We start from the raw sequence: 27,485 nt of genomic DNA on the forward strand, positions 1-27,485 counted from the left end.
TTGCCAAAACTGGGGAAGCTGTGTTGGGAACAACATTGTTGCTATTATTACTAGCATTTTGCCTGGTTTGTCCCTGGCCAATGTTAGTGTTGTTAACCAAAATACTGTCCCCACCAGTGTTGTTAACCATATTAGTCTGTTGAGAAGGACCAGAAGAATTCATGTCCTGTCGTGAATCTTTATATACGGTTTTAACTAAATAAGCCTTGTGAGCTGCATAAGCTGCAATGTCTCTTCTTAATTTCCCCTGCTTTCTGGTAACAACACAGGCTCTATATCTATTAATCTTAGCTTCAATGCCCAAATATAAAGAAGTAAAGGCATTGAAAGCCTCAGAAGTCCTTATTTTATCATCCAAAATTTCTAGTTGTTCTCTGAGGGGAACCATTTCACCTAAACAGGGATCCACCAACATCTGCATAAAACACAATCCCGTGTTGTTAAATAAATCAACTAATTTAGAGTGCAGGTCATCACCTTGCACAACGCAGTTGAGGAACTTGAAAAATCTCAACCCGAAAGGAACACATTTGAGCCTAATGTTTTCTTGCAAATAAAACACTTCCAACTGAAGCGACACCAACTTCAAACTCAGTTTTTCTAGTTTAAAAATGTCATCTTTGCACATATCGTGAATATCAGTGCTAGGTAAATCTACAAAGTTACTCACTTGTCCGGACTGAGTTTGGTAATCACCAGTGTAAAACAGATTGTTATTGTCGTTAGACAAAACTAAATTTAAAAAGCCACTAGTACAAATCCCAGAGTTACCATCCTTAAGAGAACCCTGGCCGCTTACCACAAGATGCCATTTTTCCCTGCTGACCGGCGTTCTGGTTTGCAACATTGTTGGCAACATCTTAGCCATTACCTTAGCCTAGTAGGGACAAACACTTTATAGTCATGGTATAAAATTGAAATGGGGTCTATATTTATTTACTTATTTATTGACATTTGATTATCGGGAAAGTGGAACTGGGTAGATGCCCATTTTCAGAGTCTGTGTGCAAAAGCTGCTAAAATTATGGTGGTATTTAAAGAAATAAAAACATAAGCAATGTTACGGCATTCAGAATTATCATTTTATTACTGTAGCTGCAGAGCATACCTGATTTGACATTACATTCATTCTGTATGAAAATGCTCATTGACATTTGATTACCGGAAAGTGGAGCTGGGTGGATGCTCATTTTCAGAGGACGCCCGGGGAGAAAAGCTCCAAAGTACTACAAAAATATTTTAAGATCAATGATTTTGCAATCTTTAAAAATAATACAAAAACATTCACAGTTTAAGTAATTATACCAAATTAGACAATGTGAAAACACTGGTTAAGAATAGATACAACTCATAAGACAATGATTTAGTACCTAGAGAAATTTTAGCCAGTTGAGAGAAATTAAAGGCAAGTTAGTATAATATAAACTTTCACTGCAGTACGCTGTGAGAGCAAAAGCAGGGTTATGGCATATTTAGATAGGGGGAAGAAACTGACTGAAGTAAGGTAGTGAATAAAGGAGGAGGAGTAAGGAGGTATATGGTATAAATAGGTATATGGAGTAGAGTCTAAAAGATCTTTACTCTCCTTGGGTAATACTGCCACTACAGCTTTCTTCCAAGATGCTTGTACTCCTCTCATCTTTTTTAAAATAACGTCAAGCTTAACCTTCCAGATCTTCATCACTGTCTTTCTCCCAACTTCCAAGCTTCCACTGGAAAAAAAATTATGACTGGAAACTTCCCTGATGACTAATTATACATCATCCTTATCTCAACTCTTCCAGTCTTAGTTATTAAATGTTCAGCCTCATCTTCCTCTAACCTTGGCATAGTTAAGTCTTCCATTAATATTTCCATCCATGCCTTTTCTTGATTTCCACATTCCTCTGTTTTAAACAATTTTTCATAAAATTTCCAAATCATCTCCTTTACTGCTACAGGATCTTTGGTTATTGTTATTGTTACAGGCTCCCTAAATTTGGCAGCAATCCTTTCTACTTAGGAGCAGCCTTCCGAAACGCATGCATATTATTCAAATACCCCCTTATTTTCCTGGTAGCACTTTTGCAGTTATTCTTATTGTTCTGTGAGATTCATCTTATTCTGTAATACTTTAACCTTTGTCAACCACTCTAAATAACTTCTACTACTCACCCCTTTCTTTCTCTCATTCCTACGATGTTTTAAACTCTGTTTTCATATTATCCCACTCTCCAGTTATCCCTTCTGAAGAAATTTACATTCCTTGATAATATGGACAAAGTAACCATTACAATAGAATGCTATTACTCCAATCTATTTAACATGACAGTTCTTTTGAATGTGTATTTTGAACTTTTTGGTTTATATGTATGCACTAATGTTTGGCAGGTAGATTTCTTTTGCAGTTGCTTCTCATCTCCATTTGAACCCATATCACATTTTTCAAAAGTATTTGCTTCAATAAAAACATTCAAAAACTAAATACATTTTCAGAGCCCCCACCCCCTATTAACTTACAGCAAAGACACAAAACTATGTACATTTTCAACAAATGAAGTTTATCCCTCCAGATAGGAACAGTTGCCCCAAACTGATAGTCACACACTCAGAGATTACCTAAATGAAAACTAATGTTACCCATGTTTAAAGCACACATTACACTTGGTGTTCACAACTTAAACTGAATACCATCTGTACTTTTCTTACCTCAATTCCCACCCAGATGAAAAAACAGCTAGTATGCTCTCAGTAAACATCATATTTTATCCCCAGACAAAGTGCACTGAATACTTTTAAATAAATACACAAAACTGTCCACTGTTGTATTAAATGCATTTAAATATTATGGCTGCTGGGGAGCAACTACTTATATAACATTCACTTACCACAGTTTCACACTTTGTTTTTTATACTGAACTGCTTGCCACTGTACCTTTAAATTTAATTACAGTGCATCTCTCATATTCTCTTAGCAAAAAGTACTCTGTGCTCTCAAGTCCGATTAACTGCTCTGGTGCTTGATAGTGCAAAGGAGGGGAAGCTGGGCAGGTCAATACTAGTAGCAGAGTGCATACGCCCCAGGGACACTTGCGTATTGACCAGATTTCCCTAGTGAAGAGCAGGAAAACCACCATAGTGTGCCTCATGTGGGTGAGTAGGGTGACCTGTGAACATCAATCACTTGTGGAAATGAGTGGAGGTGGAGTGCTAACACTCACTGCATGCCACAATCATTAGCTGTCATTGAGTAGACACACAGTAGCTGGCTTAAATAACAAAAATCCAAATCACCTCTGATGGCTACCTTAACAATTATCCCTCCCAGCTGACCTGGTGATGGGGAATGAATGGACTAATTGGACTACAGGGGGCTGATGATAGGCAGTTGGGACAAGGTTTCCAAAACCAAAAGACTGTCTTATATGGGTTGTCAGGGGCAGTTGTCTGTAAGTCAGATGTGTTGAAATGCATTACTATTACTATGGGCAAAATTTCTTTTTCTTGACCATAATTAACAACTGCTGGTATGCCACCTTTGAACCTGGTTAAACTGTTGTGCAAGAACCTACATGTCAAAGCTGACATATTTCCCATTCAAAGAAAATCATCACATTTTTTAATTACAGAAAATGTATATGAATAACACAATCAAAAAAAGATACCCTTTCAAAAAGGGCTTATTCAAGGAAGCAGTCTGTGTGCAAAAGCTGCTAAAATTATGGTGGTATTTAAAGAAATAAAAACATAAGCAATGTTACGGCATTCAGTATTATTATTTTATTACTGTAGCTGCAGAGCATACCTGATTTGACATTACATTCATTCTGTATGAAAACGTGAAAATGCTCATTGACATTTGATTACCGGAAAGTGGAGCTGGGTAGATGCCCATTTTCAGAGGACGCCTGGGGAGAAAAGCTCCAAAGTACAACAAAAACATTTTAAGATCAATGATTTTGCAATCTTTAAAAATAATACAAAAACATTCACAGTTTAAGTAATTATACCAAATTAGACAATGTGAAAACACTGGTTAAGAATAGATACAACTCATAAGACAATGATTTAGTACCTAGAGAACTTTTAGCCAGTTGAGAGAAATTAAAGGCAAGTTAGTATAATATAAACTTTCACTGCAGTACGCTGTGAGAGCAAAAGCAGGGTTATGGCATATTTAGATAGGGGGGAGAAACTGACTGAAGTAAGGTAGTGAATAAAGGAGGAGGAGTAAGGAGGTATATGGTATAAATAGGTATATGGAGTAGAGTCTAAAAGATCTTTACCCTCTTTGGGTAATACTGCCACTACAGCTTTCTTCCAAGATGCTTGTACTCCTCTCATCTTTTTTAAAATAACGTCAAGCTTAACCTTCCAGATCTTCATCACTGTCTTTCTCCCAACTTCCAAGCTTCCACTGGAAAAAAAATTATGACTGGAAACTTCCCTGATGACTAATTATACATCATCCTTATCTCAACTCTTCCAGTCTTAGTTATTAAATGTTCGGCCTCATCTTCCTCTAACCTTGGCATAGTTAAGTCTTCCATTAATATTTGCATCCATGCCTTTTCTTGATTTCCACATTCCTCTGTTTTAAACAATTTTTCATAAAATTTCCAAATCATCTCCTTTACTGCTACAGGATCTTTGGTTATTGTTATTGTTATAGGCTCTCTAAATTTGTCAGCAATCCTTTCTACTTAAGAGCAGCCTTCCAGAACTCATGCATATTATTCAAATACCCCCTTATATTCATGTTAGCACTTTGCAGTTGTTGTTCTTATTGTTCTGTGAGATTCATCTTATTCGGCAATACTTTAACCTTTGTCAACCACTCTAAATAACTTCTACTACTCACCCCTTTCTTTCTCTCATTCCTATGATGTTTTAAACTCTCGTTTTCATATTATCCCACTCTCCAGCTATCCCCTTCTGAAGAAATTTACATTTCTTGATAATATGGACAAAGTAACCATTACGACAGAAAGCTATTACTCCAATCTATTTAACATGACAGTTCTTTTGAATGTGTATTTTGAACTTTTTGGTTTATATGTATGCACTAATGTTTGGCAGGTAGATCTCTTTTGCAGTTGCTTCTCATCTCCATTTGAACCCATATCACATTTTTCAAAAGTATTTGCTTCAATAAAAACATCCAAAAACTAAATACATTTTCAGAGTCCCCACCCCCTATTAACTTACAGCAAAGACACAAAACTAAGCATATGTTCAACAAATTAAGTTTATCGCTTCAGATAGGAACAGTTGCCCCAAACTGATAGTCACACACTCCAAGATTACCTAAATGAAAATTAATGTTACCCATGTTTAAAGCACACATTACACTTGGTGTTCCCAACTTAAACTGACTATCTTCTGTACTTTTCTTACCTCTATTCCCGCCCAGATGAAAAAATAGCTAGTATGCTCTCAGTATACATCATATTTTATCCCTAGACAAAGTGCACTGACTACTTTTAAATAAATTCACAAACCTGTCCACTGTTGTATTAAATGCATTTAAATATTATGGCTGCTGGGGTGCAACTACCTATATAACTTATTCACTTACCACAGTTTCAAGCTTTGTTTTTTCACTGAACTGCTTGTCACTGTACCTTTACATTTTATTACAGTGCATCTCTCATATTCTTTCTGCAAAAAGTACGCAGTGCTCTCAAGTTTGATTAACTGCTCTGGTGCTTGATAGTGCAAAGCAGGGGAAGCTGATCAAGCCAATACTAGGAGCAGAGTGCATACACCCCAGGGACACTTGCGTATTGACCAGATTTCCCTAGTGAAGAGCAGGAAAACCACCATATTATGCCTCATGTGGGTGAGTAGGGTGACCTGTGAACATCAATCACTTGTGGAAATGAGTGGAGGTGGAGTGCTAACACTCACTGCATGCCACAATCATTAGCTGTCGTTGAGTAGAGAGACAGTAGTTGGCTTAAAGAACAAAAATCCAAATCACCTCTGACGGCTACCTTAATGATGATTTCTCCCAGTTGACCCTCACTCTGGTGATGGGGAATGAATGGACTAATTGGACTACAGAGGGCTGATGATAGGCAGTTGGGACAAGGTTTCCAAAAACAAAAGACTGTCTACATGGGTTGTCAGGGGCAGTTGTGTGCAAGTCAGATGTGTCGAAATGCATTATTATTACTATAAGCAAAACTTATTTTTCTTGACCATAGTTAACCACTGCTGGTATGCCACCTTAGAAGCTGGTTAACCTGTTGTGCAAGAACCTACATGTCAAAGCTGACATATTTCCCATTCAAAGAAAATCATCACATTTTTTACCTATAGAAAATGTATATGAATATCACAATCAAAAGAAAAGTACCCTTTCAAAAAGGGCTTATTCAAGGAAGCAGTCTGTGTGCAAAAGCTGCTAAAATTATGGTGGTATTTAAAGAAATAAAAAACATAAGCAATGTTTCGGCTTTCAGAATTATCATTTTATTACTGTAGCTGTAGAGCATACCTGATTTGACATTACATTCATTGTGTATGAAAACATGAAAATGCTCATTATTTACAGCTCACAACAGCCTTGTACATACTCTTTTCTCTTGGGGGGGACTGCAGTCTCACTGAACTTGTACTTAAAACTACAACATAAGTGCAGCTTGTAAATGAACATTCAAGCATGTTTTCCACACAAATATGAAGTTATATATCCTAGATATTTGGAGCTACAGGGCCTTGTTGGTCCCTAAGTATCCACAAGGGCCCCATCAAAGACTGCCTTGTTACTCAAAATAAATATTTTAAGGGTTGTGGTTTGCCACATATTTTGGGTTGCATACCAGGCACAGATTCCAGTTCATGGTCCCATTCTCTAGGCCTTACACAGTCAAGAGCAACCATCTTTTTTCCAAAGAAGCAGCAAGAGTAAATAGCTCCAAAGAAAGGCATGGACATTGTAATAATGCATAGAGGGAAACAAATGTGAAAGTGCTCATGATGACTTGGTTACAAATCTTTCAAGTGACTTCACAAATGGTAGAGGGTTAACTAATAAGAAAAACTAATAGGCATAAAGAACTGGACACTGAAGTGGACAGCCCTTATTACACAACTTAGAGAGAGGGAATTGGTCCAGCAAAAAAGTTCAGTATGAGTGAATTGGCTGATGTAACATGGAGATTTGGGACTTCAAGAAACCTTTGATCTTGTTAGGTCCAGGCATCCACAGCCTGGGAATAACTTCCAGCTGCCACTGAGTCATCATGAAAAAGGGAGAAATGAGTGCTTGGAGATGGTCCTCCTTTGGAACGGAAGGCAGAGAGGCTCAGCAATGAATTTTATCCATCTAAACACCTGTACAAAGCCAAAGCATCATTTATGTAGAAAGAAACATGTCTATTCTCTGGAAAAGGGTAACACAGAGGATTAAAAATGAAGAAAATGTAGCAAAGGTAAGAAGGAATGTTTCTGGTATCGCAAATTGTGCTTTAGTACTAGAAGGGCCTACTAATGTTTAGGCTGTCATCCTTGACAAAAATACAGAAAGGAAACTTAGACAAATGAGCAATCATCCACGACAAACGGATGAACAGAAAAAAAAAATTCCTTTTTCATACTGATTACAACAGCAGCAAATGGGACTGACAATACAATGACATAGATGCAAAATATAATTTGTTTTCGTAAGTTTTCAGGGTTGTAAAAGACCAAAGGGTCACATATATCTATCCAAAATTACTTTAATGTTGTGCAAGCCTTATGCACTGAAAATGAAACCAGCCTACCTGTGCAATAGTCTCTGGATCCAGAGGTTTCCGGTCACTGAATCCCATGTATTGACTTGATGATGTCGATCTTCTAATTGGAGGGCTATCAATTTTTTTAAGTGATTCATGCCGGCTGATATTGGTGAGGCTTCCATGACCTGTTCGACGTCTCCTCTCTGGACTGTCAATATTAATGTTCCTATTCTGAAGCACAGCACGAGGGCTACAGTGGCTGGCCATATTGTGAGAAGTTGTTTCTACTGTCATGTTTGCTAGACTGTGGGCAGAATGTACTGCACAGTGGCCGTCACTGGTCCTGACTGGGCGTCTTATAGACTGAGGCTCTGTTCTTCTCCTTTGCCTACGGTAATAATAATAAAAGACAGAAGACTACTAGATTGAAAGGTTAATTAGTGTAGTGCATTAATATTCATTTGACTTACTACCTAATCACTTATCAAAACTGGTAATGTGCCAGTTATGAAGATTCCCAAGTCAAGCGACTGTATTGGGTGTGCTGATTTATATTATCCTATTACGGTGCAAGGCACTTGCAGTTTCCAAACACTTTTGCTACAAAACATTAAATTAATGTAAAATGTATATAGAGGGAATGTGCTTCTTTTCATACAGTTTTCATACAAGAGTCATTTGACAGTTACAGATAAAAAAATAAACATCACACCAGCAGTCATTTTCCTTCCAGTCAGTTCCATTTGAATATCACTAACAAAAATTCCAAAAACATAACACAACTGTGGGGAAAGAGTTTTTACAGTAGTATCATCATTTATATCTTTTACATAACTACTATTTAATCTTTTCATGTCTAACCATTGTCCTACAATAAATGTCACCATTAGCTTTTGAATTAACCTCTCTCACTCTCTCGTAGGTTCATAGGTTTATAACAGGTTAATAAACACCAGGGTTCTTTTTAAGCCTAGCAGCGCAGACCAACCCAATTGTGTCCCCGTGTAACATGGGCATCTATTTAGAGGTTATGTTAGTAGATTGCTAAAGGTTTAGTGGGGGGGAGGGGTATGTTAGGGAATATTCACAGTTGGCATCTGTCTAACGGAGACATGGAAGCCAGACCAGGGGATGAATTTTCAATTTCCCATGCAATTGTCATGGTTATGTTTGAATAGGGTTAGGAGTGGGCTCTCCTTTACTTGGAAGAGACTCCTATTCCACAGCGTGGAGATCCTTTGAGATATATAATCTGTCTCACCAGCATGTTCTATTTATGCTGCAAGCAAAGTTTACATTGTAGGATCTAGTACTTCAGGTGTTATTCATTTTGCAGATGTACAAAAGATCCACCAGTGCTGTATATATGGATAACTTGTATGTCAAGCATATACTGCCTCTCAGTAACCTGAGGGAGATGGAGTAAAGGTATAGAGATTTACCATGATCTGTATAGGACAATGTGTTAATAAACCTTGGAGTCTCTTGGTGAGGAACCTCTACAGGCATTCAAAATGTTGCATATGCCTGGTCATGTACATGATGAAGGGGTCATTGTACTCAATGATGAATCTGATAAGGAGTGAGCAAAGTGGTACTAAAGCTTCCTTGGACATAGATGCCATATCCTTACTTAGAACTTGCCATAGACTCCATTAGTACATGCATTTTATGGGGTTGTAACTTGTCAGGCTGTGTTCAAAAGGACTAAGCCTCTGTCTAGCCCACCTGATCCAGCAAATCAAAACAACATAAACATTATCAGTACAACACAGTGCTGCATTTTAACTTTGACTGTGCACAAAATAGGTAAGACTATTCAGAAAATGCATTCACCCACTGAATGTAACAAAGGAAGAGATAAGAAAAGGAAAATATTCCAGAACTTTGTCTGCGACAAGGGGGGTCAGGACAGGAAAGAAGGAGAAACTCATTTACAGACTGGTGGGACTGGCTGTACCAAGGTCATGAGCTTCGCGTGGTAGCAAGTAAAAACAATTACATGACTCCTCTGTACAGTAATCTCATCCACTTTGTAATTTAGGGAACACATCATACTGCTCATCTCAAGATCTGGCTGAAACCATCAGCCATCTGTGTGGCATATGCTGTTTGAGGTCAGCTAGGTCCCGGCAATTAACTGTTTTGTTTCTGTAAACAAGACACTTAACAGCTGTCCCCTTGGAGGGAGTAAAACTACACAAATCTCTAGTTCAAGGGGATAACCAACCTCAAAAGCTAATGCAATTTTTTTTCTGTGGCTGGTAAAAAGAGCTGCTGCTGCATGGCACAACAGGATTATGCAACAGATCTGAGTTGGGCCTGGAACACTGCATAGTGTCATGGAAGGATCATGATCAATGCAGCTATAAAATGGTGGGAAAAAGTCAGGATTACTTCCTAGCACACATTTTTTGCTGGTGGGTGAGGATACTTGACATGCTTTAACATCAGTTGGTTATACTATCTAGGGTTATTAACTCTTGCTTTAAAATATAGGACACACAAAATCTCCAGCTAATTCATAGCACCTTCTAGATGCAACCTGTTTCATGACTGAAATAATGTGCTATTACAGAAACAAGGTTTAAAGAATTACCCTGTGTTCCACAAACACCTGATTACAGCTCTTCCCACTTGGTTCAGCCCACTGAGTAAGGAGGCGGTGTGCCTATTTTTATGTCAATCTTTAAAAATCAGGGATTTAGAATACCTGTGGGTGTGAAGTACTCCATACCCACATCACAATAAACGCAAACTACAACTTTGTCGCAGCACTTCTCCATGTTGCCTTAAGAATGTAAATATTTCCTTAATAAACTTATAATCCTTCCCATGATAAAAAATATTTCTGTTAGGTGACTTAAATTATCCCTCTTTGACTGGGAAGCCTTCTACAGCTCTCAAAATTTGAAGACTGATTAGTCTTACATGCACACTGTGTAAGCTGATGGAGAAAATCACTACGTGACGTGTTCAGGCAGACACAGGTAACATATTCTCTATGACCTAATCCAGTATGGGTTTATCAAAGGCAAATTTTGTATACTTAAGCTTGTAAAAGTTTCTAAGTGTGTGACTGCCATGCTGGATGAGGGTTGATCTGTCCATGCAGCTTACCTTGATCTGACTAAAGCATATGACACTTTCATTGATGTTTGACATGATTCCATGACATGACTTTCTTGGTGTTTAACAATATTCTGTGACAGAATCATGCATATACACAGCTAAGTGGGGGCAATGGAAGTGAGTGACCACTGTTGCCTTACCCATCCTAGGGGGAAGGAAGTGTTTCTGGTTCATTACAAGGGTGGCACCTAGCATGAGCACTAGATGTTACCTAGCGGAGTTTGAGTCTGTCACACCCACCCTATCATGGTTCATTCCCACCAGGAAGCCAAAGAAAATTTGTCATGAGGAAGAATGTTTCCCCACAGCGAACAGCAAGGGTGGAGGTGAGGGGAAAAGGGTTTGTTCTCGAAGAAGAGAAGGTAGGCTGCCCTCCAAGATCAGCAAACTGGCCTGCTCTCTACCACCTAACTCTCCCAGGGAGATGAAAAAGCTATTTGGGATTCCTGAGCAGGAAAACATAGGCAGTAAGGCTCTCATCTAGCCTTGAATGCACAACTTTCATCCTCTCTGGAACAAAATGTCCATATGGGTACTAATACCGGAGTCATCAGATGAGGTCCTGGAGGAGTGCAAAAAAAATCATTCATTAACTCAGGGCTCTAAAAGTAAATGAGGCCACGAAAACTTGGTTCAACAAATAACTTCATGGTTTAATGCAACAGAAAAAAATAGGAAAACTCCTTTCCTTGTCATTCTCTGTTAACAATGGAATCCCTCAGAGGTGTACCCTAGAGTCTCTTCTTTTTGGCATCTTTTTCTTAGACATCAAAACTAACTCCAGTCTCTGGCTTACTCTTGGAAGCACTGCCCTTACTCTTGGAAGCACTGCCCTTACTCCTCTTGACATTGTTTCCCTTTAAATGGTACTCAACATTACACGTAAATGGTGCACAAGAAATTATCTTGCCAACAAAGATTAAAAACAAAACAAAAAAAGCAACATTCTAGCACAAAGTAAAGAAATCCCCCATCAGCTTTAAATGTTATCAATGGGCAAAGTACAGTTGTGTACACTTACCATAATGTAGATGTTCGAGTGTATTCACTGTTGCAGTCATCACATTTGGGTTATCTGCCTGCAGGTAGCCCTCAGCTGGCCTGAATACAAGAGTCTTGTGATTTCTACGTCAGATGCTGTCGCTTTTTCCATGCCGTCAGGTCGTCAGGGGTATAAAACACGCAGCCAATGCCATTACATCAGTTTTTCTTGCCCCAGATGTCAGGTGCCCCCAAAATAGGAAGCAATTACATGGTATGTAACACCCCCAGCAAAAAACAAATACCAATGATATAAGATATGCCAAACAAAAAAGACAGGTAGAAGTAAAGAGAAGTCAGGGGGGCTGGAGGGAGGGTAACCAGGACTGCAACAGTGAATACACTCGAACATCTACATTTATGGTAAGTGTACACACAACTGTACTATGTTCTTCGTATTTCACTGTTGCAGTCATCACATTTGGGTTGATTCACAAAGCTAAGGAAAGGTGGAGGTAGTTAAGAAGCATTAGGGCTGGCAATCACGCCCTGTAAGACTGCTGTGGCAAATCCAGCTCTGGATTTAGAAAATATAGGCAAGTGGCAGTGCTTGGTGAAAGTGTGCACAGAGCTCCAGGCTGCAGCTTCCAGGATGTCCCTGGTAGGGACTCCCCTGAGAAATGCAGTAGAGGTAGATGTAGCCCTAGTGGAATGAGTTCTGATCCCCTGTGGGGTAGGTTTCCCATGGTGCTTGTAGCAGAAATGTATGCAGTGTGCTATCCATTTAGAAATGGTTTGCTTTAAGATGGCCTTGCCCTCTGCTCCTGCAGCAAAGCTGACCAGCAGCTGGTCAGATTTTCTGAGAGGCTTAGTCCTGTCCAGATAAAACCTAAGCTGCCAGTGCACGTCCAGGGAATGCAGGATCCTTTCCCCTTTATTCTGAGGATTAGGAAAAAACGTTGGCAAATGAATGGACTGGTTTAAAGCCTACTAGACCTCCTTGGGCACAAAAGAGGGTTTAGTCCTGAGGGAAACCCTGTCTGCATGGAAGATAATGAAGGGGTCCAATGACATAAGGGCCTGCAATTCAGATACCCTTCTTGCTGAAGTGATGGCCAGAAGTAAATCTATTTTCCATGAGAGGAATTTTAACTCTGCTGCAGCTGCAGGTTCAAAGGGTGGAAGCGTGAGCTTTTCTAATACAAAGTTAAGGTCCCAGGTTGGAGTGTCAGCTCTCCTGGGAGGTCTTAAATTTTTGGCTCCTCTCGGGAAATGTTTTACCAGAGGATAAGAGAAGAGGGGTGGTTCAGTATTATAATGAGCTGAGATGGCAGAGGCATGAATCTTAATTGAAGAGAAGGATAGGCCTTTGTGGAGCACTTCTGTTAAGTAATTTAGTATATGAGGTAAGCAGGGCACAGTTGTGGCCATTCCCTGAGACTGGCTCCAGGAACAGTATCTTTTCCGAATAGGATTTTCTAGTACTAGGCCTCCTTGCCTCAAGAATGACACCCAGCACCTGCTTACTGAGGGTTGCTGGTGTTGAATTCAGGGGATTAGCCAGGCTGCTAGGTTCAGGGTCTGTAGCTGAGGGTACAGAATCTGACCCGCTTGCTGGGACAGCAGGGAAGGAATCTGAGGCAGGTGCCATGGTTGTAGCACTGTCATACTGTGCAAAAGTACCAGTGTTGGTGTGGTCAGTCTGGCGCAATCAGGAATGTCCTTGGCTTGTCCTGTTTGATTTTTAGTTGAACCTTCGAGAAGAGGGGCAGAGGGGGAAAGGCATAGACAGAGAGGCTTTCCCAGGTGAAGGACAGGGCATCCACTTTCCAAGCTTGGCTGTGGGGAGTTCTGGTGCAAACTTTGCTCAATTGATTGTTCTGAGGAGAAGCAAAAAGGTCGACCTCTGGTGCCCCCCACCTGTTCCTGAAAAGCTTGAATATTTTGGGTTCCAGTTTTCATTTGTGTGGGTCCATAAGATTTCTGCTTAGGTCGTCTGCCAGTGAATTTAGTTTGTCTGGTAGGAATTGAGCTTGTAAGTGCACTTGGTTGCTCAAGGCTGTGTTCCACAGAACCACGGCTAGTCTGCAAAGTGGGTAGGAATTGGCTTCCCCCTGCTTGTTTATGTACCACATAACTGTGGTGTTGTCTGTCTTTACCAATAGTTGTCCTGGAAGAATAAGGCCTTTGAAGGCTGTCAGAGCATTCTGTACAGCTAACATTTCTTTTTGATTGATATGCAGATGCGTTTGCTTTGGGTTCCATTTGCCCTGAATGCAGTGCCCTGCCATGTGGGCCCCCCCCTGCATAGTCTGATGCTTCTGTTGTTGAGGTTTGGGCAGCAGGGGTAGAGTGAAAGGGAGTCCCTTGTTGTGGTTGCAGGCCTCTGCCCACCAAAGGAACTCTGTCTTTAGGCAAGGAATGATAGGAATCATTGTTTCCAGGTCCTGAGACTGTTGACACCAGAGACTTTTTAGGTACCATTGAAGTTTCCTCATATGCAGTCTTGCATATGGAGTTAGTAGAATGCAAGAGGCCATGAACCCTAGGGCTTGCAGTATTTTTCTTGCAGATAGCCGGGTTTTGGTGGCCAGTAGATTGAAGTAGTTTGTCAAATAAATTTGTTTCTCTGGAGTGAGGAATGCCATCTGGGAAGTTGTGTTCAAGCTTGCTCCCAGGAATACAATCTGTTGGCTGGGTACCAGCTGTGATTTCTTTTCGTCGATGGTGTATCCCAGTGAAGTCAGAAGTCTCTTTACAAATGCCAGGTGCTGAAGTAGCAATTCCTGACTGTTTGCCTGAATCAGGCAATCGTCCAAGTATGGGTAAATTTGAATTCTTCTCTGCCTGCAATATGCAATGGCTGGAGCTAGGCACTTTGTGAATACCCTGGGTGCAGTAGATAAGCCAAAGGGAAGTGCAGAGAACTGATAGTGCATAGAACCTGCTCTGAAACATAGGTATTTCCTGCAGTTATAGCCTTAATGCCTTTAGGTCCCTGGGAAATGATCTCTGGATCTGCAGTAGGATTCCTAAAAAGGAATTTGTGGGAGTCAGGCACTCTATAGTACCTGTCAGGTACTTTAGTACCTGTCAGGTTTCCTGGGAGCTGGAGGCAAGGTATCAGGGGTAAGGCTGGATTCCAGGAAGACAACATCTACAATTTCCAGAACAGGAGGGATAGCTAGAGGCCTGTGCTGAGGCAAGCTTAAAAATTCCCTGAGTCTCTTTTTGGACTGGGAGTAGTCCTGGCTCTCCCAGCGGAAATGCTCTCTAAGGGTGTGCAGGGTTTCACCAAAGGAAAAATCTTCTGAAGGGGAAGGAGAGGGAATGGAATCCTCTGCATCAGAATCCTCATAAGCAGATAAGGGTATGTCCTGGAAATCTGAAGGATCAGAGTTATGAGATTCCTGATCAGAAGAATCAGAAGGAAAATCAGTTCTGGGTCTTTTTGAGGGGGAAGGCTGACTTCCCCTAATTAAAGTAATGAGGTCCTCAGCCATTCTAATCATTTGTTTTTGTGGCATGTGGGCCTGAGAATGCACTTTGGTCTTTGGTTTCCTAGGCGTAGTGCGAACTTTAGGCCTGAGAAATTCAGTATTTTTGGTTTGAAAGGAAGTCGTCGGTTTAATATGACAATCGGAAGGCCTGAATACACCCTCAGAAGCCGGTGCCATCACAGCGGCTCTGGACCCATCCAAGGTAGAGACATCTGCAGGTTCCACAGTCGAAGAAGCATCTCATGGCATACCGGACTCTGAATGGGTCTCAGTAGAGGCCTGCGAATCTGTAGAAGTGGGTATCAGGGGCTGCAAAACCATCTCACTGAGTACAGGCGGACTGGCGACTAGCTTAACGTTAGCGTCGTCGGCAGCCTTGGATCTATGCAGTCTGTCTCTGTTTTTATCCTTTTGTTTTTTTTGGAAGATCGGTAGTTGGATGGCTTACCGAAGCCATCTCAGTGCACGGGGATCGAGAGCGTATTTGCTTTCCACAGGCAAGACAATTATTAATTTTTCTGACATCGGTTAGAGCAAGAAAAAAGGATCCCAATGGGGTACTTATCTTTTGGAAAACTTCAGGTCTGAAATTCGAAAAACAAAAATTTCAGGAGTTGGCCGACCGGCACTTGCAAACTGCTTCTGCTTTGGGCACCGGATGGCAAGAAAGACTGATGTAATGGCGTCGGCTGCATGTTTTATTACCGCTGACGACCAGACATCATGGAAGAAGCTACAGCATCCAACGCAGAAATCCCAAGACTCTGGTAATCAGGCTGGCTGGGGGCTACCTGCAGGCAGATAACCCAAATGTGATGACTGCAACAGTGAAACACGAAGAACATCAAATAGACTTTTACCTAATAGTAAACTACCTCAGAGCTCTTGTGCATGATGACATTTCACTTGATACCCATATGTAACCACTAATGATTTAAAGCATATGAAACTGGCCATTTGATTCTCCAAGATGCTGAGAGTTGTGTTACGGAGACAATTGGCAATGTATACAGCTCCTAGCAGACCAATAGCAGAACACTGCAACCCATTTTATAACCTATTTAAATAGTAACTGGTCCAATTGGACAAGGTTCAAGGATGTCTCAAAAAAAGAAAGAAGGGCCTTAAGGCTTGTCTTACTGCCAAAGACTACAACACCTTCTCGTGTCTGCATCTTATCTTCCTGGAAAAGTCTCATGCCTGACACACACAGCATTAAACAAATCCTGTTTTTTCTGATAAGACTGATGTAATGCTACAAACACTGGCCCAATACTGCAAAACAAGCCAGATATCTGGTGTACCGCTCCATTAGTGTCTGTGCCTGTGTGTGGAACCTATGAACCTATATTGGTTTAGAGAAGACCCATGCCTGACACTCAGAGCATTAAAGAACCCCCAACTTTTCTGATTATCTTCTCACAGGAGATATATGTCCGGCACACAGAGCATTAAAGAACCCCCAACTTTTCTGAAACCCTTTGCCTACGATACACCCCTGGTGACTTGAACACAAAAGGACACACAGCCACAATAAAAATCAATATCATCCATACCATGAAACATAACAAGTTCATTATCACAAAGGTTCCGATTCCTATGAAATATACTCTCTCTCAATTCATGCCTTTGGAAAGGAACAGGATGATTACACGGACACTAGTGAATTCCAACCTGGGATCCAGAGTATCAAATTCCCTGAGTTTGCTCACAAAACCTACATACTTAAAGCTGACAATGTCTGCTTCACAACAAGCTTTCTTGCCCTTCCCTGGGCAAAGAAAATAAACTTGTTTTAGATATAATCAGAAAGACACAGCATTAAACTTGAATGTGTGCAGAATAGCTCCCAGAAACTGCATGCTTTTGATTCAGGACTGGTATGATTTCTGTATTTTACTGGCCTGTTCAGGGAGGAAAACAAGTTTAGAGCTCATTTTACTATTCTCCTGTAGTATATCCGATGACACAAAAAAAAAAAAAATTGTTAAATTGGTGAAAGACTTGTAACATCTTTCTTAAGTGCTCCAGCTCTCTTGATATCATAGACAGAACAAACAAAGCAAATAACGATCAATTTGGAACCAAAAATATATGATTTTTCTAGGACTTGATATAATGTTGCAACAAGGACTACAGAATTACTTTAAATTCCACACATATCTTAAAAGTATGCAAAGGCTTACATCTGCTGTGCCTACTTTCTGGAAAAAAGGCAAAATATTGTAAAACACTGCAGAAATGATTTACTATATTTTTAATAAATGTTCATTTTCTTTTTTGAGTAACAGAAAGCTGTTCAGAATGTTTGAAATATGCCTAAAATATTTGACTAGAATACATACATCTCAATCTCTAGGTGCAATAATTTATTTATTTGACATCTGTTGACTGGGGTGGTCTGACTGGGCTAGCACTCTTTCAATTCTGGACAAAGAAAGTGGGTAGAAACCCAAAAATTGCAATAATTATTAAATATTGATTTTATCAACCTAGAAAAGCTGAAGCAGTAACAGGTTTTCTATTACCATACATTTTCTGAAGGGTATGAATTCTGAAACTCTACTGTCAATCATTATTTAGTGACTTCAATCTTCAATGATTTGCCCGAAAACCACAAATGTTATGTGGGGCAGACCACACATATGCGGCAAAAATCTGGACATTATGCGAAAATCTTGACAGTTGAGACGTATGGTAGGCTACAATATTGAGAGCAGTTTCAAATCAAGTCAATGGGTCCAATTGCAAAAGACTTGCTCTCAGTGTAAGTGACTTACTTCGGTGTAAGGCCTATTTATAAACAGGAGTACACAAGGGACCAGATTCCAAAAGACTTGCTCTTGAAGTAAGTGACTTACTCTGAGAGCAAGTCTTGAGGTAAGTGACTTACTCCGAGAGGATGTCACGAGGTAAGTGACTTACTCAGAGGAAGTCTTGAGGTAAGTGACTTACTCAGAGGAAGTCTTGAGGTAAGTAACTTACTCAGAGGAAGTCTTGAATTAAGTGACTTACTCTGAGAGCAAATCTCGAGGTAAGTGACTTACTCTGAGAGGATGTCTCGAGGTAAGTGACTTACTCAGAGGAAGTCTTGAGGTAAGTGACTTACTCAGAGGAAGTCTTGAGGTAAGTGACTTACTCAGAGGAAGTCTTGAGGTAACTGACTTTGCACTAGCAGGAAGGTCTTTTGGAATCTGGCAAAATACTGTCACAGTATTTTATGCAAATGACCTTGTCTGGATTACATATTTAAGACTTAAAGATTCAAGGCATATCTGAAATCATTACTTCCTAATATCTGTACAGGTGAATTTAAATACAATCATTTTCCTCATAAGCATTCCTCATATTCTGTGGGTTTATTTGCAAATGGCATTGCTTAACTAGAGCCTTCACTTGGTGCAGTGGGACCCAGGTTTTACTTATGTGCATGTTTTTGCTCTACATTTACAAGCATCTGATCTGAAATAAACTCCCCTGCTCCCTTTCAGGAAAGCAGGAATGTAACACAAAAAGACCCAAGTATTGTGTGTGTGTGTTTGGTAAGGCAGGCTGCTGGTTAAAGATGTTGGTGTGTGATGTACTGTAATTAGTGCACCTTGAACATTGCAGTAAAGTACTTGGAGTTCTAGAATGGTGAATCTGGTCTTCAGTGAAAACAACTTATACAGATAACCTTTAGAATGAGGAGCAAAAATAAAAAATACGAACAAATATATTTCACCAGTGTTTGTGACTACATAACTTACGCAATCTGTAACTCTGTTAAGTGTTTCTATAATGTCCTTTAAAGATAGTGGCCATAATAGGAGAAATTTGCTGCTTACTAAGGAATCTTTCCAAAGGAAAATAATCACGTGTGAAGTTGTAGCTGCAATTAAACGACCTGAGTAAGTATTTGTAAAGGTCAACTACAACCAGAGTTTTATTAATCCATATCCCAAACTTAGGAATACAGTAACATCTACATGCATATTCTAATACTCTCTTCTCTTTTGGTTTCACATATATGTATTGTCCGATATCTTGGATAAATTACAACAGTCTGAGCAACTGAATTATTTTCTGTAATATTTCTTCTAAGGGCTAAATTAATTATAAGCAATTAATTATACAGAAACAAGTCTGTATTTAAAAAAAAAGAAGTGCTCTCCTCTTGGCAAATACTGTTTATCCCTGTGGAAAGGGCAAGAATGAGTGCAACTCTTTTCAATTTTGAAAATATTTCTGCTGACAAATACTAATTAACAAATTTGCACCCCCAGCACTAGCAAGTACATCAAGAGGGCTACCTCTCCTGGCAGCTTTCCAGTAACATTTCTGGTATTGTGGTGCACTGAATGACCGCTGTCCATCAGCAATGTTAAATCATTTTCACACTACAGCTGCTTTTAAAAGCACATATAACAGAATTTAAAACTCTTATCTGCTTTATGTTCCCAATTAAATATATTTTAGTATATTTCAGTTGCTTTTGGAAAGCTCTTGGTAACACTGAGTCAGCTTCCACTACTTCAATGTTTCACATCTACTCAAGCCACAGTGCTGATGGTTTAGAGTTAATAAAGAAAGCACCAGGTCAGTGCAACTGAAGAATCAAATAAACAGGTCAAATCAGGACCTACAGTCTGTCTTTTTTTTTTTTTTTTTTTTTTTTACAGAACGCCATGGTTTAGATTCTTGAGATCCAAATGACTTTGGGCATGGCACTGAATACTTCTTTCTGCAAGGAAGTTGCCCGAGCTATTGTGTTCCCAAGCAACTGTCCCCATAGTGAAATATTCTGCAGTCTACAAGCCTGAATCCAGCAATGGAAGCTATTACCTCAACTAGCTTATCCATGTTTACTTAACCAGAAAGTGACTCTCCAGGGATCCTACATTTTGTTCTCTGCATCCAAATGGATCAATACATGACCCACATACACAGCAGTGGACTTGGTATAACTACAAAGAAAGCCACCACAAAGCCTTTAGCTTGCAGTAACTTTCTCAAACAAAATGCTGTGGCAGAAAAGATTTTCTTTTCATAGTGATAACTGCTACCTAACTCTATCATACAGCAAGCTGCTTATATATTTTCTGAGACTCGCCTACTCTGTGCTGCATGACAGGTCAGATTAGGCACCAGGAACTTCCAGATAGTCTACAAAATATAAGAGATAAAAGCAGTCAAGAAACCTCTGGGCCGGTCTCAAATCTCATATATGACAAAGAGAAATGGGACCACACCAGATGGAAGCTCAGTGTGTTTCAGACATTCCAGCAACCAGCGTCTTCCTTGTCTTCTTCTACCCCATTCGGGCAACCAGCATCTCCCTTGTCTTCTTCTACCTCTATGAACTTCATTACTTTCTTGGGGCATGGATGAGATTCTTACAGTCTCCAGAATGCAGTGAAAAGTGGTATTTGGAAGGAAAAAAAGGAGTCTGTCTGGTACATAGGAATTTGTCAGGAACAAGTTAACAGAAGCTCAGTAGTTAATGCATCTTGTGCCTTTGCTTCTGGACAGCTGCCCTTCTCATGTAAAACTGCTCACCACCCCCATGTTCACATTAACCCTTCTGCTGACCTAATTATCACCACTCCATTTGAAACGTCAGTCCACAGTCATTGCTGTATTACATTATTTTTCATCAGATTTTAATCTATCATTTTTCAGCTACCCACTTTACTCTCTGCCTTTTTCTTGTAAGTCACTCCTGAAATTCCACTGAAAAAACAGTAAATCTGTTTTAGCCACACCCTTAACATTCCCTACTGCATCTCTAGTCTTTGCTCAACTCTCCGACTTCCTTACCGAACAGTATGTAACTGTATTTCTTTACAGTAAACCATACTTGCCATATAATGCATGCCCAAGTAAAGATTAAAATAATGGATGTGCAGTGCACCTGAAAAAAAGTGGAAAGGACTTGAAAGAAGCTGGAATGGGAGTAAACAAAACTGCAGAAAGACGGAAAATAGGCAGACAGGAATGGGACATCAACAAATGTTAGGAACTGGGAAAATATGACAACACAGTATCAGCCTGTGTTACCAGAAGGATAATTTCTTGTAATGAGTTAGGAGACACTACACAACTGCCAGCAGGGTATGAGTTATGAACTTATGATACAAGAAAAGTATAAACTTTTCAGGAGTGACCTGACAGATAGATAAAGCAATTGTTTGGCTCTTTTAGTTAAATCGAGCATTTGGTGTTTAGCTAAAAAATAAGGGAAAATTAAGGGGGTAAATCAGCAATGTATACATTCATATTTACATGGAGGTAAAAGTAGGAGGCGCTGATCTTTTATATTGATTTGTACGGCTCTTGAAGGCATTAACAAGAGAGATGAAGGGTTAAACAGTAGAACTGGAAAATGGACTTGCATGAAAGAAATAGTTAAGGTTATGAAGGACAAAATCTGTCAGGCTAGGACTGAATGGTTGTGGAACACTGGCAGAGGGAGTAATAGTAGGAGTTGTTGTTGTCTTTCGGCTTTACCCTGTTAGGGGTCGCCACAGCGGAACTCCGGTCCGCTAATGATTGGCAGTAGATTTTCACGAATGCCGAGGTGCCAGCTCGACATTCAACCTTCAATGAAGGCATGCCCATTTACGCATGTCTTTCAAACGCCCACCCAACCGCGGGGAGGACATGCAGACTCCACACAGAAGGCACTCCAGCCGAGAATCAAAAGGGAGAACCTCTTGCTGTGAGGCAACAACGCAATAGTAGGAGTACTTATGCAAATTTACTTACAGTAAAAGGCTACAGACTAAATTATAAAAGGATAATAGTGAGGAAGTTATTGTCAGATACTAACCATGTCTGTATTTTAAAAAGAGATACAAGGAAAGATGATATAATATTGAAATTCAAAGAAGTGGAATTTAATGAATGAGAAAGTACAATGCAATTAAAATTTCTGGGTGGGGCAATATTAGCACAGAGGATGCGGATGTTACAAAGGATGTCCCCTTCATGAGTTTGCAGACAGTAAAACAAGAGTTGCTCATGGAATTAAGAAAAGGCATATAGAATGAAAAAAATTATTTTGTGACTGGTACCCTTTGTTGGCAAGGGAACATAATGAGGTTGACAGAGATGGCATGGTGTACGAAAAAAAGGGATATATTTTTAACGGAGAAAGCAGTAAAGATAAGACACACTCAAGCTGTATTAATATGTAGCAAATAACTGAGGACTTCAAAATGTGTTTGGAGAAACTACAGGGGGACACGCTAAGAGGGGTAGGGAAAAATAAAATGGGGGAGTGACTATTTAGAAAAGAAGGTTGGACACAAGAAGGATAACAGATTAGTTGCAAGGCCCATGACATTTGACAAGTTACACTGAAGCTTGCAAGGCATATAACATGACAAAACATACTGAAGCAGACACACTGAGTGGCACATGCTTTTCCTGACATAAACATCTACTTTATTTATTTATTTTTTGCAAGAAACAGAAATGATACAAAGAAACATGTTAAACTTACTTTGCCAAAAACACTTCGGGGTGCCTGTCTGTGGGAGAGTTAATATCCTTGGTGGAAGATTTATCTTCAGTCATGGGTCCACTGCTGGTTTCACTGTCAGCTTTTTGGCTTAAATTATCGGAGAAAGTATCATCCCTTGACAAAAAGAAGACAGTGGTTTAAAAATATTTCCTATTATGAATGCAAGGATGGAGGTGTTACTCTACATATATGTAACATGACTTATCTACTGGTTATAAAATCAGATACATACTGTGGATGAAGCACAATTCACACATGAAGTATGCAGTGTCAACAAAATAAAAGTAGAGTTCTCAGTCATAGACTTTGCCTAGTGACCGATTTGGGAAGCACTACCACATAACTGCTTTAGAGATGACGGTGGCCACCAAGTCCCAATACTTAAGGACAGGAATAATGGAGCAGAGTCAGCATATGGGTATATGTGCTAGTGACAAGGCTCACAGCACTGGAAGTTTGCGTCTGTGTTTTATCCAGCTGTGGCTGACGTGTATGCCTTTCAGCATTCTCATTTTGGAATGACAGGCTTGCCACAGCCTGGTTCACACAGATTTGCATCAGTATTAAACAATTATGCAACAGCAATTCAGTACATAGACAACACATCAATATGCAGCATTTATAAAGGTTAGAGCCACACTTACGCATCCTGTACTACTATGTACTGATGGGGTATAAGACCATCGATTCCATTGTGCCTTCCTTCCCACCAGTCGTCTGAAGCACGTTGATACAAAAGTAAGGAAGCTCCTTTTTTAAATGACAGCTCACGTCCAGAACGTCCAGTGTAATCAAATTTGGCTATAGCTTCCACTGGTTCCCATTCTGAAATACAAACACCATTTGGGTTACTACTTAACAAAAGACACATCTACTTTGTTGACCTGCTTATGGCATTTAAGTAGCTAAATTACAACTAACGGGAGACTTTGGGGTTGAAGTCACTGTCATTGTTTCTGTATCAAAAAAAATATATAAGATGGTTCAACATAAGCGTCCAGTGAGCATTTACTTTACCGGCTGGGTGGCTTTTTTCACCTTGAAACAAAACTGTAGACTTGAAGCAATTTAAAGTAATAGCATGAAATGGGACAAGGAAGCTAGTATCTTTTTTGCAAGTCCCACACAGAATACAAATTTCACAAAGTTGCGCTCAAAATAAAAAACTTATCAAAGTAATTTTATTTACATGCTTGCAAGTTTAGTGTGACAGCTGTTTAAAGACATACTGGGTAAAGTTTTGAATCTGAATTTTCTTGCTTCTAACCATCTTATTTTACTTTATTCTCCATTATGTTAACTGGAGTACATCACTGATCCAGATGGACAGTTTTCAGGTTCTGCCCAAAAAAAAAAAAAGTACAGAGTAACAACATACAGAATGAAAGAATACATATGTGATGCCAAGCATGAGGTTTACATAACAAAAATACTTTGAATCCTATATTCTGTAATGCTTGCATATCTTAAAGAGGGTTAAGAATGGAGCACAAATCAACACGTTAGTATCAAGGTTTATAAAGTTGTATTTACAAATTTACAAAAGCTTTACTCTAATTACAGAAAGAGACAAAGTTGGCCATCTCCCTGCACAGAATGTAGAAGTGGACCCCCTTCTCACTTCCTCAGGTATCATTCTACAATTTAATTCCCTAACTTGGCCTGCAGGATAGCTCTTAGACCCTGTAAGGCCAGGAAGACTTCACTCAATATCACAAAGCTGATATGTAAATGTCTTTTAAGCAGACTTAAAACAGCTTGTAAGGCCAGCAAACCACCCAATTTGCTCCAATTCCTAGTGGCACTAGACCAGGACAGACAAAAAGGCTCTCCCACCCCACCAAAAATGCATATGACTAAAAGATTATATTCTGAAAGCCAACCCCTTAAATGAATTAACTTCAGCTATCCTTATTACTGTCTTCCCACCCAACAGTACACTCCACACCTGCAGTTACAAATTTTTGTAGTTTAATTTCAAAACATCTATATAGTACAAGTGCCTAGTTCTGTCCTAGAATGGAACTATACACAGGTAAACTAGAGCTTACACAATGTGTTTAAAAAATATTACAGCTTACCACTACACTGCGCACATGGCAAAGGCAAACTAAGTTTTGTCAATACAGATTTCTCTAACAAATTTTTATGATAAAGTTGTAACCACTATACTGGCCACTTGACAAAGGCAACACTAGGTTCTGAGAAACAAAATGGGTTTCTCTGACACTTTTTTATGTTAAGAAAGTTCTTACTTTGGATAAGTATGGAGGGATGACCACATTTTTACAGATAAAGTGAGGGTAACGTTTGAGGACCAAAACCTATTAAAATGCGCTGACCATTTATAAGGGTGAAAATAAGTATGGTACTTTCAGTCAAGTTGATGATGCACTGCTATACAATAATGGTTTGATTCATTTTCTGATTACATGCTTTATCATACTCAGCACTTGACATAAGAATAAAGCAGGTAATTAGAGAATTTATGAGAGAGCAAAGCAGTACCCCATTCAACCCCTCCCTCACATGCAGTAACAGGATACGGGTTAGTCAAATTATGGTCTGTTGCCATGTCAGTTAAGCTTTGTTTTTTCTTTTGCTATACTTACAGTGATTGGTATGGGTCTGTGTGGCTGTGAATAACAGCAGAAATGTGAAACACATTTATGCTGCTATTACAGCTAGAAGGGTGAAGGTGTGTGGATAATAGCAGCAAACTAAAATACAGTACTGCTGCTGTTATACTGATCAAGGTGTGGTGTGTGATGGGATTAGGGCTATGGAAATTAAAAACAGCAGCAAAATGAAACATACCACAGTTGCCATTACAGTAATTATGGAAGGATGTGTGAATGATAGTAGCAAATTGAAATACAGCAATGTTTCTATTAATGTGAACAAGATATGACAGCAGCAAAACAAAATATAGTTCTGTTGCCATTCGAGCACATGGGTGGCAGTATAGCAGTGAATGACAGCAGCAAACTGAAATACATTTGCCATTACAGTGATCGAGGCAGGGGGCTGCGACACTAAATGACTGCAGAAAATGGAAACAGTACTATGTCCATTATGACTGTGGTGGTGGTGGTGGTGCTGCGGTAGCATTGTCGCCTCACAGTAAGACGTTGCCCTGTTCGATTTTCAGGTAAAATGTCTTCTGTGTGGGGACATGCGTGAATGGGCGTACCTTCACTGAAGGTTGTGTGTCAGAGCTGGCAACTCAGAACGTAAAAATCTACTGCCAATCATTAGTGGACCGGAGTTCCGCTGTGGCGACCCCTAACCGAAAAGCCAAAAGAAACAACAACAACTATGTCCATTATGACAGTCAGAGGGGGTATGTGAAGGACAGCAGCAAACTGAAATATGGCCACAATTTCTTTCACTTTCTTCATGCTCACAAAAAAGATAGCCAAAAGCAACAGTAATATTTTTAATAATTAAAAACAGATGCTGTTTTTATCTTCAGAAGTGTTTTTTTTCTATTGTTATTGTTTTTACTTTCACTGGCAGGACACCAGATTGTTTATTTGTCATACGACCCATGTATAATTTAAACCTTTTTTTAAAACTCAGCTTTGGCATATATGTTTTGTATTACACACTAGTATACAAGTTACGTAAGCTAACTTTCAAAGACGTAATAGATAACAGATTTGTCAGGTAGTATAACAACTCCCTTATATTCAAAGAATATACACTCTTTTGTATGAGCTTAAATATTTATGAGGTGAGCATTCAAACAACCTACCGACATTTAAACAAATATTTATTTTACTTTGTTTACTGGAGACAAATAGCGATCTGTTTAGACCAATTTCAGGCTCAGCCAGGACAGTACAAAGACAAAAACAAACTATTATAACAAAATAATGAACAAAGAAAATATATAAAGTGGGAGAAAAGGCATTACAATGTACGTGTACATTTCAAAAATCTGACAAAAATGCTTCAGCATGGAAATGTACAACTCGTTAAGTACTCTATACAAAGCAGAGATATAATATTCAAAGAAGAAAACTGTATTAGAGTGAGTGTTAATGTTACTTACAATATTTACAAAGGAATTATTACTTGATAAGCCTTGGCATAATGAATTCAACAGCTGTACATTCCGCAGTAGGCTATGGGGAGGTCCTGAAGAACATATCCACCAAAGCCTTATCGGCACCTTAAGAAGCCATAAGCTCAAACACACATCATCATACATATTATAGACTATAAAGACCTTCCTATTGTACATGGTAATACACAAATACACAGTCACTATACCACTGCAGTGGGAAGACTCCATAATAACAAAACATATATAATCAAAACTGAGATAAGCCAAGCTTAAAAGCCATGTATGATAGGTACTGCAACCTGACAGCCACCCAAAAAAACAGTCCTAACAATTGGTGTCTCCACTGAGTGTAAAACAGAGATGTACCTCACTGGACTTTGTAAGGGAGTTTAAGATATTCTTGTGCCTGTCTGGGGACAAAATTATTGGCAATTCAACTTGGTTAAAAGGGATTTAAGGTAAGATTAAGTCATGTTCACAGTTTACATTAGAGTAAATCATTTAAAAAAGCTATCCAACAGGGTATGATGGAATTATGGAGCATCCAAACAAGCTCATGTGAAAAACAAATTTGCTTAGCTACATTC

General features: G+C 39.4%; 1 protein-coding gene across 2 annotated transcripts in view; it reads right to left on the reverse strand.

The window, feature by feature from the left end:
- The window catches only part of SRGAP1 (SLIT-ROBO Rho GTPase activating protein 1), a 1,651,729-nt gene that overhangs the window by 154,009 nt on the left and 1,470,235 nt on the right, over positions 1–27,485 (reverse strand). The window contains exons 19-21 of one of the 2 annotated variants that reach the window (XM_044088250.1): positions 23,471–23,651; positions 22,806–22,940; positions 7,752–8,094 (exon numbers count right to left, since the gene is read on the reverse strand). In XM_044088250.1, the coding sequence (XP_043944185.1) occupies positions 7,752–8,094; positions 22,806–22,940; positions 23,471–23,651 (659 nt within the window). The remainder of the gene's footprint in view (positions 1–7,751; positions 8,095–22,805; positions 22,941–23,470; positions 23,652–27,485) is intronic. The other variant, XM_044088251.1, reaches the window with a different exon arrangement.

This window comes from Protopterus annectens, chromosome 11.part0 (assembly GCF_019279795.1).
Source record: "Protopterus annectens isolate FY-2018-M chromosome 11.part0, PAN1.0, whole genome shotgun sequence".
Classification (NCBI taxonomy): domain Eukaryota; kingdom Metazoa; phylum Chordata; order Ceratodontiformes; family Protopteridae; genus Protopterus; species Protopterus annectens.